At 36.8% G+C, this 14,791-nt stretch overlaps 1 protein-coding gene across 4 annotated transcripts in view; it reads left to right on the forward strand.

Annotated features, from left to right (window-relative positions):
- The window catches only part of LOC117421242 (mitogen-activated protein kinase 4), a 42,642-nt gene that overhangs the window by 24,204 nt on the left and 3,647 nt on the right, over nt 1-14,791 (forward strand). For 3 of the 4 annotated variants that reach the window (XM_034035371.3, XM_059024308.1, XM_059024311.1), the window contains exons 3-5: nt 2,050-2,194; nt 7,846-8,007; nt 9,583-9,784. In XM_034035371.3, the coding sequence (XP_033891262.3) occupies nt 2,050-2,194; nt 7,846-8,007; nt 9,583-9,784 (509 nt within the window). Of the gene's footprint in view, nt 1-2,049; nt 2,195-7,845; nt 8,008-9,582; nt 9,785-11,161; nt 12,112-14,791 lie in introns of those variants that run through there. The other variant, XM_059024315.1, reaches the window with a different exon arrangement.

A 14,791-nucleotide genomic window follows, 5' to 3' on the forward strand; every position in this document is an offset into this window, starting at 1 on the left:
TTTCTTAAATACATGTTCGGCCATGGAGTTTGCACAAAAGAGTTAGAAAAAAAGAAGGTGACAAATATAGATGTAGTCACTGTACAGTATTTTTCATCATGCCTGTGCATGGTAACCACTCTTTTTCCAGTTTCAAACCAGAATTAGGCACTTTTATGTTTGCAGACTTGGGAATTGCATTTTTTTTTAAAGTTATTTTTTACTTTTGTATTCAGTGTGACTGGCGTTGCACCTCATAATTAATTATGGAGGGAAAAATATATATTCTCCCAATTGTGGAGCTGCATTTGTGCCATATAAAAATGTGAGCAACATCATCAGTGTGTCCATCTGTCTGTGGATCATAGCTGGTGATTTTTTTAAAATAAAAATTAAGGACTACAATAAGGATGATTAAATAGTATTCCTTTGTGAATGGACATTACATCTTTTCATCTGTAATCAGCAAGAAAAACGGCTAGTTTATCATTTTAATACAATGTGAGCGGAGCGGAGAGTGGAATGAAAGAAAGAGCGAAGCCATTTCACTTGGATGGTGAAATTGTCCTCACCCCTTCACTGGCTTCTTTACTGTCAATAACCAATCCGTTGCTTCCCTTATTCACCGATACGCTTTCAGCCAATAACATGCTTTGACAAGTCAGTTAATGCAAAGCTGACAGACTTTCTTAATGTCATTGGTTCAAAAATTAAGCAGTAAAGTATAAGACTGCTCTCAAAAAGAGTTATAAAACTCAACTCAATATTTCATGCAGCAATTAAAAACAGTTCCCTTCCAACATCGCTCTGCGTTTCTTCAGCAGTCACATTCAGTTGACTACTTTCTGTCGATTATTTAGAACAGGCTGTAATCTTGTCATGTTTTAATTACAAGCCTGAGAGAGCTGTACAGCTTTAGCCCTGGCTGTAATATTTATGACCAGCTGTCTACCAAATGTCTCTGTAGATCAGCAATATAAGTTTTAGATTTATTTTAAAAACCTCACTGATCGTCCAATCAGGTTCCGAGTAGAGCTGTCATTATCCTATGGTAGATGCTCCGTAAGGTTAAAGCTTTTCTAAAGAAAATTCCACAGAAAGAGCCCCAAAAGAAGGAAGATCAAGTGCTAAAGCATATCAAAGTTTACATCTAGTGGTATTTTTTGTTTTAGTGTTAACCAAAAACAAATAACAATAGAAGAATTTGCATGGTGAGGTAGTCAGTGTTTTTTGACATGGTTTTCGTTCTCTTGTATGATTTTTAGCAAATAAGTTATCAAGCAATATGAGTGGTATTAAATCAACTCTACAAATGCTGAAAATTCGTGTCATGTTTTGACCAAACAAGGCTGTACTTAGATGACTCAGGTTTATATTGTATATCTTCTTTTCATAACAATAATAATACATTAGCATATACATATTAAATATCTTCTGCAGTTTTACCTCAGGGAGGAATATCCGTAAGTCTAAACTTTCCATGATTTTTCTAAATTAGCTAAAACAAAAATACATATCGATTACCTGTGCATAATATATTTATCAACATTTATTTGTATGCAAAAGCTTACTTAGGACGTACAGTAGGATTAGCAATTTAACCTTTTATTCTGGTTGGAAAATCTGGTGCATGAGGGGATGTAACTGTTTGCATACCACATATATTTCTTCCCAGTGTTCTGTATGTCTTCAGTTCACTCTTGAAAAAGAATCAATGCCTTTTCCTGCTTACCTCCAAAAGCAATTTGGCAGCTGTTTTCCTTTTTGCATACATGTTTATACATTGAAAGGAGAGCTTTATTATTATATTTTGTTGCTGAATGTCACTGTTGCAGTCTTCCATAAATGAGATGCAAATATGTTTTCCTATGGTGAAATACAAAAAATAAAAGTGAAAAAGTGGTAGCTGAAGTCACTGCAATCCATATAACTTCCCCTTGAATCATTTTAATTAAAGGCTGTTGGGCATAATGAGTTGGAAGAAATGCTATAGTACATTTGAAAATGCACAGATGGTATAAAACAGTGCCAGCTGAAGATAACATACACGGTTTTCTTCCTGTCTTCCAGGGCTATCTGTCTGAAGGACTTGTGACTAAATGGTACCGATCTCCACGACTTCTCCTTTCACCCAACAATTACACCAAAGCCATTGACATGTGGGCGACTAGTTGTATCTTGGCAGAGATGTTAACAGGGAGGATGCTGTTTGCTGGTAAGCTTGTTTGTGTTTATAGTTGTGTTGTCCCTACTACCAGTTGTGATGGAACTTGCTAAGGACATTCTTTAGCACAAGTTTTATAATATTGGGTATATGTAGGCTGTTCTGTTGCCGTACATTTTAATATAAATGTGAAGAACCGCAATGCAGTTATTCTTTAGCACGATTTTTGAACTTGCATTTTTACAGGAGCTTACAGTCATTTTGATAATGTTAGCTCTATTTTAGAATTGATATCCCTCCCTATGCTTCAGCAACGTGTCTCACAGACAAACTGAAACCACAGATGTCCTTTGGAGGGCTTGATCCATAAATAAAAAGGTTGTACACCTTCCAAAATACATATGAAAACCTGAACTCCATATAGATTAGGGACATAGGGAGGGCAGTTTAAAAGGCACATTAAAGGATGGAATTGCTTTAAAAACGCCAGCAAAAACACTTTTAACGTGTGTCATCTTTAAACGTGTATGATTTAAAAACAAGGCAGAATAGATGTGGCAAAATATGTAACAGTGTACATAAACAGAAAGAAATTCAAAACAGTCCATAACCATTTAAATATGTTTGTTTGGGGGGGGGGGGGGGGGGGAATGGAATAGGATCCATATTACTATATATGCTTTAGAAGAGAGAGTAGGAGGTTATTAAGTAACTTTTTTAGTCTGCAAATCATTTCTTTCTATTCAAGTGCCCTTCACTGAAAATTGCATTTCCCTCAGTGAAAATAATTTCACACCTAATGTGTTTACACCAAATGTACCGTGATTGTAAATACAATATCTTTCATGCATTAATGTGGAAGACGGCTTCCCCTATCTGTCATGGTCAGGCCTGTGGGATATGGCAAAGTAATTTCATATCGAGCAAATGTAAAGCCAGTGGAGAGGCAACAATAAATGATGGTAAGGGATAGTCTAACACAAGCACTACCAGAAACACCAAGTTCACAGGATCTTTCTCAAAGCAACATCCATGACACTTTTATACCCAGCCATCGACTTGTACAAAGCTGATGTATTTTTCTGTGACAGCTAACCTTGTATAGACATGCCTTCTGAAGGTGATATTTTAAAGTGGGGCACATAACACATACTCATTTTCTTTTTTTTTCTTATAATTATTAATGGAGCAGTTCGGTAAATTCTAGAAAAATATGGTTTGAAAAAACAGTTCAATTTCTTAGTTCGCTGCAGTATACCCAGCGTAAGCGTGAATCAAAAAATGAAGAAGCAGTGTAAAAAAACAAAACATGTAAATGCTAATCATAAGCATGATGAGTTGAAAATGACAATGTCATTTACTTTAGTATTAAATATACATTAACAGTTACAGTGACATGTTATTTTAACTGAAGCCTATATGGAGATCATATTCTTTTTGTAAATCATTTTCTGATTTTTAAATACTAATTGGAGTCACTGTGATCAGTTGAGAGGGTTCTTATGATTTATAAATATTAAACACGATAGGAAACTGCAGGGGTGTAACTAAACTCTGATCTTTAATTATGCATGTACATTTTGTCTTCTGATATATCTGGGTCAGTCTTTAAACACATAATGTTGCAGAACCAGGCTGACACGCTGTCATGATGCAACACACTGTCTGTTCCTTTGGGCAACAGGAGTATTGCAAAAATTGGAGACACAGTCAGAAGACTTCTAAAAACTGTTTTTACACAACAGATGTGTCCATATATTATAGAAAGGTGCATATATGTCTGTGGGAGGGTAGTGGGTGGAGCTTAGGGAAGGACCAGAAATGACAGCACACAGGAGCTGGAAGTGACGTTTAGTCCTGGAGCCCTTTACCAACAATGGTATCTGGGCAAGATTTTATTTTAACACACAACGAAAATAAACTGTCCAGTATTGCAGAAAACAAACAAGAAAACTACCTGGAATACCAGCAATGATAAACTCAGGTTTCAAATAAAAAGTATAAAAACATTGCGGTTACAAAAAACAACAACAAAGGAAGCACTGGGTTTCTCCGTGCTGCTGCAGTGGGTTTCCTCTCACCGCCTTTTGGCTCCCTTCCGAGGAATAAAGACTAGTCCTGGGTTTTTTCACTGCGGTAATCCACCAGGGTTTTCCAAAGCTTCAGGATTCTGTGAATTACAGCAGGTTTGTAAAAGCAAAACAACAAAGCACAGCACGTGTTTTCAGTTCAGGACAGGGAGACCGAATGGCAAAATCATGCTGCCTAAATACTGCAATCAGCGTGCTGCCCCACGTCAGCCAATCGACGAGCACAGCACAGCTGATTGCAATGATGGTACTCGGCGACCGCATGGTTCCGCCTTGGGCCAAGATGGCTGCCTGACCCGCAACTTTCAGTCTGGTCAGAGTTCAGCCTCCTGACCCAATCACAGTCAGCCCTACACAGCGCTGCTGGTGGTCGGATGGGCGAATTACAACAGGGACTCCTTTCAATCTTGTCACAGTGTCCTATAGACTAATTAGAACACTTGACTTGCAGTTTTACTGAAACAAATGCCGGAATGGGACACAGTACAGTATAACAATCATTGTTTTTTGGGTTGTTTTTTTTTGTGGAGCAATATAGAAGAGAGTGTTACTTAGTGATTTACTTTCCGAGTCATTAAGGAGGCATTGAAAATGGTTATGCAACTAATTAGGAAAACTGCTTTTAAAGTGATGTCAGTGATGTTAAAATGTTTCAACCATATTTTGAAAGGATGTAACATTTATAGTGCAAACTTACATGCAAAACTCACAGGAGTAAAAAAAAATGTGTATGCTCTTACAAAAAATGTAGGGAGAAAACACAGCAATGGGGGCACAATAGATGTGAGAGAAGATAGTTTAATACAAACACTGTAATTATAAAGCTTGTAGGAAGGAACTTACAGACTCTTTCACGAGCTGTATTCTATGATTCTGTCAATAAAGTTCCATTACAGGTGGTGTCCAGAAGAAATGAAGTTTTCACTGCCACATTATCTTTAACCCCTGAACATATCAATGACACAGATATTTTTCTATATTATTTTTATTATTACAAATCATTCAATATAATATGACATAGCGCTTCCCCCCGGGAATGCTTTGTTCTTGTTCACAAAAACTATAGTTCCAAATAAGTGTCTGGCTTGTTCGTATAGGGGCTCTTAAAAAAAACACCATTTAGTGTTAATCAGTAATGTTTGTAATATCTGTGTGTATCTGTCTGCCAATTAAATGAATAATGTATATTTTAAAAGACTCGCTTTTACCTGCAGTGCCGCTTTTAATATTTAAGCAGGGAATCAATGGCAGGGTTTTGCATGCAGGGCGAGCTGCATGCTGTGATTTCCTGTGTCAGGCTGTGAGCAGGTTTGTGCCGGTTTGCATTGGTTTCCTCTGCCATGTGGACTTTGGAGCCAGGCAACTGTTTTTGAAATCCGCTGACAGAGAGATAATAGATGCTGGGGTTGTGTGTGTTTTTTCTCCTAAGTTGGCATCACTCGCAGGGTGACATCAGCAGTGGCATTGTTAAAAGCAGTTTCTCCTTCTTTGTCTTTGTCTCTCTGTCTCCCTGGCCTGGGGTAACCCCTATGACAGTAGCAGTTTGTCTCCATGGTGTTGGCAGCACCATCTAGCTCTTCTGTGCTACATTGTGTTACCACCTAATTACACTCTCCAAGCTGACCATACAGCCATTGCTATGATGTGAACTTGCTTTCATTGGAAAGATCGCTTATTTCTTTATTAGGAGCTTTTATTTATTTGTTGGTTTATTCATGCATTTCTACACTGTTGGTGCTCTTTAAAAAAAAAAAGGGAATAGCTAAATTTAAAATAGATGTTTAGAAATTGTCTTTTGGTTCATACCGAAACATAAGTAATGATTTATAATTTCATATTTGAAGTGTTACATATACAACTAGAAGTTGCAGACAACTTTAAGGCTTCCAGGCCTTTACAGCAGAAAAAGATACAGTTTTATACAAGTTGTTGCAGTGTTGCATCATACAGGTCCTATCTATGCTCTAGGGAGGTTGTTGTCATAGTTGTAATATAGTAATTCATATCAGTTTTTCATTCCTGTACTTTTAACTGACATGTTTTCAGAAAGTCATCACATATTCCATTAAGTTTCCTGTCATCTCAATTGGCAATCATTAAGCACAGTTTCCCATTAGCTAATAGGAGTAAGTCAAATGATAACCAGATAGGGGAATTAGGAAGTTCAAGACAAATCTCCCAGGGTAGGGTTGGAAAACTGGTAAAAAGGCCTGCTACTGATATAAAGTTGAGCAAGAGAAACAAACTAGACATCTGTGGATTGAATACTATGCTAAGGTCTGCTGACATTCTGCATCTTTTGAAGTGTGGCTGGCTGATGACATCAAAGATATCAGACTTGCCCGTCTTTTCATTTGGAGGTCAACAGCATCTCCTTGCAGCTTAATGGAGCTTGAGGAATAATAAAATGTCATCTTAATAAATCTCTTATTCATAAGTGTTTAAGAGCATTGCAAAGTCAGTAGACATCAATGCCAGTAGACTGGGGATGAACAATAGAATTGAGAAATGCTTTAATATAAATTACTGTAGTAATTGCACTCAGAAATTAGGGGGATGAAGGGAAAATACCAGATGAGCAGATTTGTTTTCCTCATGTCAGAGAAGGGAATTATTTGGTAAATCTGTTTAATTATTTGCAATGTTTAAATTAGGTTTATGCAATGTGGAATCATTAAGGGATGTCAAAGTATTTTTTTTCTTTAAATAATACCATATTAATGGCAAATTAACTAGTCTTTATTACACAATCTCCAGCAGTATATGTTGTATATTGTTTAGACAGATATAGAAAGATAAACCACTGGCATGAAAATATAAGTGCCTAAGGGATCAAATCTGCATTTGATGGGTCAATGGATTTGAATGATCATTTTCTGTGCAATGAAGTACTAATACAAGTAGACAACATTATAAAGGCAATTTGTACAAATCTCATCGTTTTTTCAATTGTTTTGCTTTTTAACAAAAAATAAAAATGCAAGTTTAAAAACAATATAACGCACAGAATAATCTAACGTAGTGAAAGCATTGATAAGCATGATGTACGAGGAGATAAAAAAACAACTGTATTAGCATTGGAAAAGCATTTAAAAATGTAAAATGCCTATGGTAAATTACTATAGTTTTTATTAGGGCTTTTATTATCACCTGGGTGATGTAATATGGGCAATAGGGGCCAGAAAGAGCAAAGTTTTCATTTCAAAGAATCCATGTTCACTTAATGTGGATCTTTTTTGCCTCCCCAAGGGTCTGGTTTAGTGCGCTGCAGTTGGTACTAAACTTGGTCTAGTTTAACTCATGATCCCAATGAGCAAGTGAACTTTTGGTGCACTGCAATTGGGATTATCAATGGTACTGACATCAGTCCAAGCAAGTGGATCAATCCCAAAAAGTCCCAGCTCAAACCGTGTTGATATTGATATGCTGCTGATGGAAACAAATAGGATTGATTTCAAAATGCTTTCAATCCCAGGGGTAGATGTAAACAAGGCACAAGTCTTTAATGGAATGATGATGGGTTAGCCAGATTTAGCGTGGATGTGATTGATGGAACCTGGTTTTAGTGACACGTTTCAGAAAGCTGAGCTCCTCGGTGTGTTTAATTCACAGGGGCCCATGAGCTGGAGCAGATGCAGCTGATATTGGAGACAATTCCAGTAATCCGTGAGGAGGACAAGCAGGAGCTTCTCAAGGTGATGCCAACGTACATCAACTCCAAATGGGAGGTGAAGAAACCACTGAAGGACCTGCTGCCTGAGGTCAATGCAGAAGGTACCATACAACAAAGAACAGTGTTGGGACATAAGTGAGGCCTATAGTTTGCAGAGTTTAGCTGCATAGTCTGTAATGCAATGTTCAAGTGATTTGCACAAGGTTTGTGTTGGGGAACATTTAAGATTACTTTAATTACAGGAAGAGTACAAGTTGATATATATCCTCTGTGCTATAGAACTGACAGCATCTAAGGCCATACCCTTATAAAAGATTATCATAGTAAAAGCATAGCAAAGTGTAATAAAGCATATTGAAAGCAGGGTAAACAAGTCTGGAGAGGTATGGTAAAGCATAGTAAATAACATGAAAAGCTTTGTAAATTATGGTAAATGCAAAATATAACCATGGGGGAAGCATTGCAAATGGCACATTTACTGTGTTAAACTTAGCAAGCCACTGGAAGCATATACAGGAGAAATCTCTGGGACATTACATCTGTTTTAAAGGCATATCCTTGAGACCGATGACAAGTGGCAATGCAGCATATATACATGAAAGACTAGTGCAGGGCTTCATCACACTGTGCAATGTGAATGCATAATGCAATAATGAACCTTTTCAAGTTATCAACTGAAACACCTGCTAAAGTACTGAAGATAAATTTATAAATTAAAACCACTCAAGCCTTTGTAATGCTTTGATAAAAATCAGATAAAAATTGAGCTTTGCTAGAAAGAAAACAAAAATTACATAAGGATGCAGAAGCTGCAAGATTTTTTGCCAGATCTTTGCTCATTAAAGCCCTGGTGTAGTCAAACTTCACTGAAGTGTTAGTAATATGAATGTTCAGACATTGTCGTCTTTGTTTTTATATCTTTCCTGATATGGCATTGGTCTGTAAAGTCAGAAGAGCTAGTCTAGTTTTCTAGCCTGTCCATTCTTATTTGCTTTCATGAGACCCAACAACTTCCATGCATTACTGTTCATCACAAGCGTTTCTATTCAGCAATATTCATCATATTTTGCCAAAGAAAAAAATACATAGACAAGCCCATAACATTTTATCACAGGAGGAGCAAAAGTGAAATGCAGATGAAATTAAAGCTGTATGCTAAAGATATAATCCATGTTCGAAATATGATGTATGAAAAGATTAATTTACTGTTGACCTTGCCCCTTATAGTAAATGACCACCATTTAAATATTGAACTGCTCAACTAACATGTAACTATCTACGCCCCCCCCCCCCCCCTCCCCCCAGCATGCGCCCCCTTCTGAAACCTTTAAGATAGGTTGACTCATGCCCAGCTGTATCTCAAACACCTTCCCCATTACAGAAGGCCAATCCAATACAGAAGTCCTTATTGTTGAAAGACCAGGTTGGGACTTACTTGGACTTAAATTGTATTGACCAGCCTTGACTTACATATGGAACTGAAATATCATGCACATGTGTGTCAAAAATACCATACATTTCTGATACAGAGTTTCAGGTTTGAGTTTTTTTTCCAATGTGTTTTCACATTTTTTGTTTCTCTGTGCAGAAGCTTGACAGTTCTTGCGGCAGAAAGTTGTTTGTTATTCTTGGTAAGATTTCTGCCCCTTACTACTAAAATAACATCCCTTTGGCAGCTATTGATTTCCTGGAGCGGATTCTGACCTTTAACCCCATGGATCGGTTGACGGCGGAGGAGGCTCTGATGCATCGCTACATGAGACAGTATTCCTGCCCCGAGGATGAACCCATCTCACAGCACCCCTTCCGCATCGAAGATGAAATTGATGACATCTTACTGATGGAGGCCAGTCAGAGCCAGATATCCAACTGGGAGAGGTATGGCATCAGGAATACAGGGAGATCTGTGGGGATACATGGACAATGGAAAAGAGCCCATATATGGGAAAAAAACATTCTGTTTTACACATTTATTTAACTATGTTTTTCAAATATTTACTGAATGAACTGACTGTGAAGCCAGGTTTTTAAAATGTGTGACCCAAATACCGTACGGTTATCCAATTGTGATAAAACAGTAAGGGCATTATTTAAAACAGGTTATTAATAGTAGCATTATCTGGGAAAATATAGAGGTACCTTTCCATATTACATTTTAATATGTGCATACTGTGGACCTAAATCTTATTTTAGATTTACAGCCTTGGCAGGGTTTGTGCATGTTACTGATTCTTGTCTATTGCTTAAAATATAAATTTGGTGGTAAAGCATCAGGAAAATATGTCTGTACTTCTCAATTCTAGGCCTATCAACACTTTTAAGACACAATTAGGCTGTGTTCTTCAACCCTTCACAGCATCACACACTGTACACATCCATTTTCTTGTGCTCACAAAGAGTGCTAGTAGGGAAATAAATCATCTGAAAACAGATTAAAGTCAAGAAGGCTGAATTTCAATGAGCCTTAGATATGCCTGTCACACGTCTATAAATAAATGTTGATGCAAAGCACCTGCAAAGAGACATTATCCCATTGCTAATTGAAATGGCTTTTTTATATGAAACATCTGATAATGTGATAGTTAACAGTTAACAACCTAAAAAAGTCTATTAAAAAAGCATTACAAAGTTTCCATCTATTACTAACTTCCGTTACTAACCCTAGTTTTTTAATGTAATTATACTGTAGTTGCATGTTTCCTGAACTACAAATAAAGATTTTCATTAAATTCAAGCACCCTCTATTTAATGATATGGCTGTAACATGTTGGTACTGGGTAAAGTGTCTTCAGTTTGTCTTGATATTGAATTTGATGACAAAACTGTAATGACAAAACTGTTTTATAGCTTTGTGGTTTTTGTCATCAAGATAAGGATAACTGAGACCGGGATTACATTTAAATTATGTTTAAACAAACACAAATATAATTGCAATTTTGGTTATTATTTTCTTGTGGAAAAGCAGATGGGTATCACCAGTAACACAAACCCCTGGAAAAGTGCATTGCTGGTAAGGAGTGCTGAAGCCACATACTGTAGCTGCACAGTACCAGTGTAGGAGAAACAGATGACATGAAGACAAAGGATGAGCCTAGCCAGAGCTTTAATAGAGCTGTCAGAAGTTTTATTAATGTTGTTTGCACCGAAGCAAGATGAAGCAATACTGTTCACATGTTTTGGTTGGTTGGTATTTTGCTCCTATGCTGTGGAAAGCATACAGCCCATTTACAAGGTGTCTCATCTGCTTTCCTCCAGGACTGGTTGCATTTCCGAAGACAGATTTACCTGTAAACAAGCAGCCCCCCTTGGATTGTGGAAACAAGCAACCATCAGCATTGTTCAAGCTTGACAGTCTAATCAGCACAAGTTCAATGAGTTGCCTAGGGTCTTATTTAATGTGTCTTGTGCTTTTGTTGTGATTGCTAATTTAAATTACTCCCAACAAACAGGAAACAACATGTTTCCTGTGGACATGTCACTGTGTCGTTGCCTTTTCTAAAGTCATTTACAACCTCAGCACCCTATATTTCAGTACCAATAATAAAAAATCAGCTAGTCTTAACGATAGTTTATTTCTTTCATTTTATTTACTAATATGAAAATAAGCTTGACTAAGCAGACTGCGGTGCTGTGTGAAACTGACCCCAGGTTATTTCAGTGCAAAACTCACCTGTATATTAAAGAACATCACCTTGGACTCTCCTGTCAAAGTATCTCATTACATTTTTTTTATTCAAGGCTGGGATTTCTGTGAGAGTTTTGTTCAGTTTCCATACCCATCGAGTCCTTTGGCATCTCTTGATAAGCTGCCATCCAAGGTGCCATCACTACTATTTTAGCAGCGTCATATCCCATTACCAGTACCCTCAGCCCTCAGGCCTGCTGGCTATCAAGTATTATTATTATTATTATTATTTATTTCTTAGCAGACGCCCTTATCCAGGGCGACTTACAATTGTTACAAGATATCACATTTTTACATTATTTCACATTATACAGATTCACATTATTTTACATACATTATACAGATATCACATTATTTTACATACAATTACCCATTTATACAGCTGGGTTTTTACTGGAGCAATCTAGGTAAAGTACCTTGCTCAAGGATACAACAGCAGTGTCCCCCACTGGGGATTGAACCCACAACCCTCTGGTCAGGAGTCCAGAACCCTAACCACTACTCCACACTGCTGCCCTAGTATAGACTGTGTCAATGTTGTAATGTGGTGTATATCCTTCTAGTCAACACACTTTCATCCCACAGTCAGATTTGACATGTACAGTCCTTCATTTTCAGTTCTACCAGAAGACAAATGTTCTTCAGTTGCAATGTCAATTCAAATAGGGGGATGCCAATGAAAATAGCTTGAACGTCTATTGATTAAAGAGGAAAAATGATCACCTAGGATATAAAAAGAGCCAAAGACTCACGTCCATCCATATCTAGTTGCAGCTGTTATTTGAATTCACACCACGGACTCTGAAAAATGAAAAGTAATTAAATATTTATTTACCACAGCTGGTTCACAGAAAGGAAACTAATAAAGGTTAAAGCTGGTCTGAAAAGCCTCATCCAAGCATCTTGGAGCATCTATGCATAATACTAACCTTTAAATTACAGTTTTACCCCAAAACCTTTAACTTAATCATATCCTTAAATTCAGATTGCAGAATTGCTATTCAGCCCCTCAGTGGGATGGATGATTGAAATATTATTCTCATTATAACAGATGCTGTTCAAAGTGTGGAGGCTCCAGGAGCATTTTGTGCCAGGCAAATCAACAGCCTGTCAATTACGTGCTGTAGTTGAAGTGTTTAATTTAGTCTCCTGATTTAATATTTTAGTTTTTTTTTCTTTTAAACCTTCAAAACGATGAATATGACAGAATTTGGAAAATATAGGCGTAAAATAAATAATATATAATTATTTTTTAATGTACACGATGAAACTAGTAAGTTACTGAGTTTTGAATGTTACTCCCATGAAGATAAGTGATTCAAAATTTGATTGACATTTCTGCGAGAGAAACAATGACACTAATAGTAATTAATTATACAATAAAAGTCTAGCTGGAACTTTTTATTTATATATAGTGTGATTTTTTTTTTTTAAATTACGAGCAGCTGTTAACAACAGTAATTACTATTGTTGATTTTAATGTAACATTTTAAAAAATATTTTTGTTTGTATTTCTGAAAGCATTCGATTACAGTAAATCTTTATTTCACTTCTCCAATGCTAATGAAGGCTGTAGCAGCTAAACACACCCACTGTTCTCCATTTCTCTGCTTAATAAATGAAACATGTTGCATTTTTAAACGGTTTTATGCTGATTCATAACGTAGTGTTCATTTAAGTATTTGTCCTGCTGACTAGCAAATCCTTTTTTAAAAAAAAGTCTCCTGAAAGTGTGCGGTGGCAGTGATCATGCCATGATGAAAAATCAATTGAAGAAAGTGTACAGTGTGTGTAACACTGACATAAATCAATCAAATTTCCTCTTGTTCAGCTTTGAGAAGCCTTTTCAAAAGTTTTTTTTTTTTTTTTTCTGGAGTAGTCATGGTAATTAATATAGACAGAAACACAAGAGAGAAGCACACACAATATATAATTGTTGGATAGAAAAAAAAAAAAATAGTAATAATTAAAACAGCAGGGATATATGTTCTTATCCAAGGCTATCAATATAGCACGGCCAGGTCCTGTAGATAATACTATGGAGATTAAAATGGCCAAGTCAAGTACATCATTTTTTTAATAGTAGTGCCTGTTACTTTATAAATGTCAGCCTCTATTGTGCATTTTTGACTTAGACCTTTTTGTATAATTTTTTATAGCAGTTTTTGTTTTATAATATCACCTCTTTATTAGGATATCTTGAAACAAAACACCCTCTTACAGCAGTTACTGCATAGTGTAATATGCATTTATACTTGTCATTTAAGGTTTACTTAAGTGTTGTACAGCAGTGTTGTAACATGGAAAAACAGAAATAACAGCAGATATTATTCTGCTTGGTTTAAATGATCTGTCTGTTTACAGCACACAATCCATACACTTGATCCATACACTTGATCCATACAAATTCACAAATCTCCTATACACTGTTAGTTCATAAGGATTAGCAGAGGAAGTGAGAGTGAGTGGTAAGGTCATCTAAAGTTGCATATTCTTGAGAAGATGGTTAAATTAGCCAATGGCACCTTCTTCAATGAACAACTGCTGGCAGCTGGAAAAAACTGATGCACCCAGGGTAATAAACACAACAATAGCTGGTTAACATAAATGGGAATTTCTTGCTGGCAAGCCATTTTCAAGGATACCTCAGCACATGACATATAGTCACATCTTTTGAACACAACTCAATTGGGGTACACACACATACACAAACACACACACACACTTTCATTTATGTGTGTGTGTGTGCATTGAGAAATCAGAACTTTCTTTTCCTCCATGCTTAAGTATCTCACTCACCATGCAACAGCATGGGCAGACATTTTTAACCATTTTACAATTCTCTTGTTATAGTAAAAAGGAATAAGTCTTTAATTATCTGTCCCCCTGTAATCTCACACACCACCAACACCCTGTTTGTCTGTGGAAACAGGATAAGATCTGGTTACTGTAAATTTCAAAGTACCCTTTGAACTCAGAGATCCTGGTTTTCAAGGTGCTATTTCCCCAGTATAGAGCAGATTTGAGCATAGGTGTTAAAAACATGATCACACACGATACAGTCAATTTCACACAGACAAGGTTTCGGTCTTCAGCTGGGTGGGGGGCACGTAAAAGTACCAACACCCAGTAACAGATCGCTTTACCATTGGCTAAGTGCCAGAGATGGGAGGGGAACCACCCTGTGTTAAGGGGTTTTT

Source organism: Acipenser ruthenus, chromosome 1, assembly GCF_902713425.1.
Source record: "Acipenser ruthenus chromosome 1, fAciRut3.2 maternal haplotype, whole genome shotgun sequence".
NCBI classification, from domain to species: domain Eukaryota; kingdom Metazoa; phylum Chordata; class Actinopteri; order Acipenseriformes; family Acipenseridae; genus Acipenser; species Acipenser ruthenus.